Here is a 6171-nt window from a genome sequence, read left to right as displayed (position 1 = left end):
TCATAGCAAAATAAGCATTGAACCTGTTCAGCAAGTGTAATAAAATAAGAAAATACCACATTCTGCTCTGAAAATACAAAAAAAAAAAAAAAAATGTGATTAGAAAATAATACAAATTGAGAACAAACCACATCTCCTTTCAATTGGCAAAGCCGTGTCTGCAGTATAAAAATATTAGGGAATCAAGGTAACCAAAGGATTGCTGGCTAGCACTAGATGCAATAATATACAAGGAAAAACTTCCAAAATCAGGAATTTAGAAAGCTTCAAGCTCAGTCATAATGACAGCTGCTCACACTTTTTTCTACAGCCTTGAGGGCATTTCAGGTTCCCAGGTAAATTCTAGCAGTTAACCTCCTTTATTTTTGCTATCCCTGCAAAACGGCATGGAATTACTGAGAGATCACGACTTGATTTCTCATTAGCAGTGATAATTCTGTGAGTCATTTTTACAGCCTAAAGGTCATTTCAATTACCCCAGCACAAGAATCACAGGAAAATACACTAGGGGCTGGAAATCCAGAGTAAAGTCAGCAATAAAAACATTAAACATTTTATTCAAAAACTGACTTTTTAAAAATGTTGACTTTTAATCTAAAAGCTCACAAGAGCCATTCTCCTCAAATCCAATCTAGTAACTCTTCTGCTTTAGGAACAGAAGCTTTTACAGAGGGGTGCAGAATAAACCAGCCACTCATGCTAGCACGCACTCCCTGTTCAGCATATCAGAATAGGAAAGGCATTTGGAATCTGATCCAAACCTTGCTTAAGTTATTAAAAAATAATCTTGTGAATTCACACTAGTGTACATGTACCTTTGTTACCCCTTCTTTTATTTACTGGAGGTTCAAAGCCACTTCCCCCACCAAGATAACTAGTAACGAAATGGCTAATAGCAGAAAAAAAGCGTAAGTATATTCTGTAAACAGGGCAAACTCGCCTGTGAGATACTAGAAACAAAAAAGGCCAGGAATATGTCTATGCTTGTAGGCAATCTCATTTTATTGAATGGTTTGAAGTGCTGCTTAAAATAACACTTTACAGTCTGTACATGCAGTTTCCATTAAAAAAAAAATTAAATATTTATCTTTTTTCAGAAATCATGCTTATTTATGCACATAATTTTGAGATAAAAGAACTACCATTTACAGCAGAAATTCCTTTTTAAAAAATATTTTAAAAGATAAGGCAGGCAGTAGCAATTCTTCAGAAGGCAAAGCACACAAACTCTCTACACTGAAGGTATAGTTTATTCACTGAGAGACATTAGGAACTGCAGAAGGTCATTTAAGGATGGATTCAACTGAAAATGACAGTGGCTCAGTTGTTTGAAGTTTTGCTGTTGCCTGTTTGGCCCCAGAAAAGTCTTTTGTGCATTTATCTGTTGCAAACTTGTATTTTTGGTTCTCTTTAATAGCACACTCTCTGTATTTCTTAGAAGCATCTTCAAAATTCTCTTTCACAAATGATGTTCTCAGCTCCTCTCCTGACCTGTCAGGAAATGTTTGGTGGAACATCAGCTGAAATGGACTGTATTTGAGAGGAAGTTTGCTACTGGTTTTGCTGATCTTGCTTAATAGCTGCTCCTGATGAGCCAGAGAATCCTTATTAGAAATCTGAGAGAAAGTCCTTTTTGGAGGAGAGAAAGCTGATCTTTCACGAGCTTCCTGAGGAAGGCACGGTATCTCATTACATGGCTGCTCAATGTCTTGAGCATGGGTCAGAACAAGTGAATTTTCCAGTTTTGGAGACATGATGTCATGCTCAGTATTTGAACAGTCCTGACTTTGTGACACCTTAGCATCCCAACCTGCCCCAGGTTTGAGAGCTTGGACACTAGTAGCATTTAACAGGCACTGCTGGTAGAGGAGAGCATCACTAATGGGGCCACATTTTGGCCACATTAAGAACCTAGAAGGCAGGGGATACTGTCTGTAGGTCGTAGCTACACTGACATTTGAAGAAATCAGTTCCATGTTGCTGGATCCTGAATACTGCATGGTTAGATCAAGGCAGGTCGGTAAAAAATTGCAAAACTCCTTGTTTGGAGTATCAACTTGAGTAGTGTTGAAGGCTGTCTTATAGGAGTTGTATTCAGCTCCATGCACCATGTGGTTAGGGAGGAACAGGGCAGCTGCTTGTGAAGCTTCCATCACCTCCCTCTCTTTATACTCTCTCTCTAGCATAATGTTCTCCAGCTCTTTATCAGCAAAAGCCCGTCTCTTTCTCATCCTGTCACTTACAGGGGGTGGCAAGGGTGAATTCCCTCCCAGGTAAGGGTCTGTTGGAATAGGACGGTAACCTAGAACAACAAAGCAGCGTTAGGAATGAGGCTGCGTAAGAAAAACATTGGTGCGTTTGTAACAGAGCTCTGTTTGGAGCCAGTTCGGCCAGGCGTCAAGCACTTGCTACAAACCGTGGACACCATGTCACAGAGCCTTAGCTCCCTGCGCCATCAGGCACATTCTATGCAAGTTCTTCAGTGCATATAAGCCAACCCTGTGCCCCTGACATGTGTTGTGTCCTAGCTGATTAGTAACTTTGAAAAGCTATTCGAAAACAGCAGATTGAGGAAAAAAAATTAAGGTGTGGGTGTGGTGGGGTGTGTGTGCAAAACCCTGCTGTGTGTTATGACTGGTATTCCACCATGCAGCTTGAGATAACCATCCATTTTCAACAAATACAGAAAGTATTCAAATATTTTATTTCTTCAGAACTAAAAGAAAACTTCATTAAAAGATAGAAAGCTAGTCTCCAGTATATTCAATTACCAGGCTACCTAGATTTATTTAATATAACCAACAAGGTCCAATCCCATTTGCTCTACTCAGACAAGTAATCCCATCAAATGGAACTACTTACAGGAGTAACAAGAACAGGGTTTTACCTGTTTTCACTCCCATTCCTCTCACACAGGTTTCCCCATATCCAAGGCAGATATCTATACCTACAGCTGATGCCTTTTCTATTCTCTAAAGATGAATCACTATGTACACATTGCTACAGATGGTAGAAACTTCGAAGAAGAACTAGGAGAAAAGAAAAAGAAAGTTAAGATAAATTAGAGGAAAGAATACAGAAGAGATTTTTTGTTTTTAAAGGGTGAACTGTGGATGAAAATTAAGAGGTTTCTAACAGGACAGGATTTTAATTGTGCTGTCACAGGCAGAGAAAAGTGCTTTCTATTTTGGAAAAGAAAAAAAAAGAAGAGCTAGATTTGAGAATTGTAATGCTTTACAGGACTACAGTTTGGAAAGTAACTAAAACATATGCAGAAATAAGTTTGGGCATGATCCCAAGTGGGAGTGGGGAATAAAAATGCACCCTTTCATTAAAATATCAATTTTTAAATTTCATTCTTCCACAGTTAATATTTTCGACACAAAAAAAAAAGGGGGGGGGCAAAAAAAAAAGGCAGCCTATCATGCATATCTTATTATTGATAAAGCTGCAAACAGTGCTGCTGTGTTAGGTCAGATCAAAAAAGCCAAAGATAATAATTTATCTACTCAAGTGCTGATAAATACACCCGCGAACAAATTACCCTGCCCTGCAACACGCTGCTGGGTAGTCATGTAAAAAGAATGTCAGCTTGTAACAGTAACTCTCATATTTCAAATTACCGTTGCTAGCATTTCAGGCGTTATTGGGGGGGGGTGGAACTGAAGTTCTGCCACATCGATCCCAGCAACGAAGTGCAGGAGGCCTGCGCTGTACGGCGCCAGGTCGCCGACGAGCTTTAACGCCATTCGGCGTTTATTTCGGGAAATAACGCTGCATTTCACGCGTATCCGCGAGCAGCCAGGGCTCGGGCGGAAGGTCCAGGTTTTCCTTGGGGAGGAGCATGCTTTCCCCGCTGCCAGCCGGTGCCGCGGGGCTGCCCGCGGAGGGGCGGGGGTACGCTTACCTTCCAGGATGCTCTTGGCCAGGAGGCTAGGCGTCCGGACGTGCCTCTGGTAGACGGCTTTACGCTCCAGGCTCGCCTGCTTCCCCGCTAGCCCTTTCTTGTCCTAGGACAGCGATCGGGCGGCCCCGTCAGCCCTGGAACAGCCCGCCCGGTCCGCCCCGTCCCTTCCCATCCCTACCCCTCTTACCTCGGTGGCCTGCTGCCGTCGCAGGGCCACCTGGGCGGCCATGACACGCTGCCGCTCTACCACCAGCAAGCAGTTGGCGCACTGGCAGTCGCGCCAGCGGCAGAACCTCTTGTGTCCTTTCAGGCACGACACCACGCCGTGGTTGCGGCACCGGGCGCACTTGGGCGTGCGGCTCAGCTTCCGCGGCTCGCCCCGCCGCGGGGCCGCCGCCGCCATCTCCTCGCCTTCCTCCTCTTCCTCCTCTGGGCCGGCGCCGCTGCCGGGGGCCTCGGAAGCCTCCCCCTCCACGCTCTCTACGTCGATCTCCCAGTCGGCGGTGGCACGTTCTTCAGCCATGGCTCCGCGACAGCGCAGCTGCAAGGGAAGGGTCAGGTCGCTCGTCCCCTCGGCGGGACGGCAGCCGGCGCACACCGGCTTCCTAGGTGGCCGCCTCGGAATCGCCTGACCCACCAGCAGCCCCGAAGGAATGCGCCCCGGTCGGGAACTCACGGCAAAACCCACCTGGGATATCGTCTACCCCCTCACCGTCTGTTCGGCCCTATTCTTCACGCTCCACGAAGGGCTTAGCTGAACCTCGACGGTCGCTCCCTCTCTTCCCCGCCTTGGCCCGACCCGGCTTACCGCGGAGCTGGGATCGGAGCTGTGCGCGTCCCCAGCGGCGGAGGGAGCAGGAGGAATAGGCAGCAAGGCTTTCAGATCTGCCCGGTCCTCACAGGGACCTGTTTGTTTCAGGGTCCTGACCCCCTCTCTGCTCGCCACGCTCAGACGTAGGGGACAAATAGGGAACGCCTGGGCATCACACACCGCTGCCGTCCGCTCCCGCCACTCGGGACAGCAGGAGGAGCTCCTGGAGCTTTCTGCACTGCGGCAGCAGATCCTTCGGACCCCCGCCTTCTCCCACAAGACCCCCCCCCATCCTTCCTCCCGCACTTTGCACTTACCCGGGCTCAGCGCCCGAGGCCGGCAGGCCGAACGAGTGCACGCAGCCCTCCCTCTCCCCACAGCTCGTAGTGCTGCCCAAGCGCGGCCGGAGGCAGGAGGGCACTCCCGGTCCCCGCACCTGGGAGCGGTGCAAGGCTTCGGGACGCCGCGCCGTCGGAGGGTCACTGAGTGCCGCGCCGGGCGGGGCCGCGCGTGTCTGCGGTGGAGCTGTCCGCAGCAGCGCCGTGGATGGCACCCGCGCCGCCCGCCGCGCGCCCGCCCCGCGGCACAGTGCCCGCCGCGCCAGACCCGCCGCGTTTTCAGCGCCGGGCGCCGCGGCTCTGATTGGCCCGAGCCGCCCCCGACACGCCCCTTGTTCCCCCCCCCCCCCCCCCTCGCGTGTGCCAGCCACCACCCGCTCGCTCGTGGGTGCGAGCGAGCGAGGGGGGAACGGGGAGCAGCTTCGGGGTGCTCTCAGGGGCCGTAGCGGGAAACCCGTGCTCGATCGCTGATGGGGGGGGGGGAAATGGAGCTTGAAAGGAAGGAAAGGAGAAAAAAAGACAGTAACGCGCGTGGTGGTGCCAGCTTAGAAGCCAGCGGCGCAGGGAAGCGGCGTCCCCGCTACCGGGGAGCGTCCCGAGTCCACACTGCTGGGACAGCCCCGTGGTTTTCGTTTGCGGTCGTTCGCCTCGCTCGGGCTGCGACGTGCCAGTGTACAGCCACCGGGCCCGCGGCAACGGGCTTTTTTCTCGCCTGAAAATGCAACGGGATCGGTGTTTTATTCCTGCCCTGTCGGGAATTAGGGCGAGGAAAATGTCCGTTCATTTTTTTAGCGTTGCCTCCCCTCGGTGGCGTTTTCAACCGAGCACCGAGATGTTGAGTGACTTCCCCCCTCACTCCCGCTCCCTAACGGAGGCCGCTTTTCGGACTCCGGGGAATGCCCTCGGTCTCCCAAAATAGGGAGCAATCGAGATCGTACCGCACGACGTCTCGGTCGTGCCGGCAGGGTGCGGGAGCTCGCTGCTCCCGTCGGTGAGAACGGGAATTCCCACGGGACGGGAGCGGGAGAAATGTACTTGGGCCGGGCAGGGGAAGCGCGGGTGAGTTTAAGCAGAGTATTCCCAGGAGTAAAAAATAAAAAAAAAAAAAAAAACAT

General features: G+C 50.2%; 1 protein-coding gene across 1 annotated transcript; it reads right to left on the bottom strand.

Annotated features, from left to right (window-relative positions):
- Positions 1–1283: 1283 nt before the first annotated feature.
- DMRT2 (doublesex and mab-3 related transcription factor 2) lies at positions 1284–4430 on the bottom strand (the record flags this gene model as incomplete). Its single annotated transcript, XM_080638668.1, has 3 exons — positions 1284–2302; positions 3908–4010; positions 4095–4430. The coding sequence occupies 3 exons, from the start codon at positions 4428–4430 to the stop codon at positions 1284–1286; spliced, it is 1458 nt and encodes a 485-aa protein (XP_080494794.1).
- Positions 4431–6171: the final 1741 nt, after the last annotated feature.

The sequence above is a fragment of the Psittacula echo genome (genome assembly GCF_963264785.1).
Source record: "Psittacula echo genome assembly, chromosome: Z".
Taxonomy (NCBI): domain Eukaryota; kingdom Metazoa; phylum Chordata; class Aves; order Psittaciformes; family Psittacidae; genus Psittacula; species Psittacula echo.
This window is presented reverse-complemented; position numbering and strand designations above follow the sequence as displayed.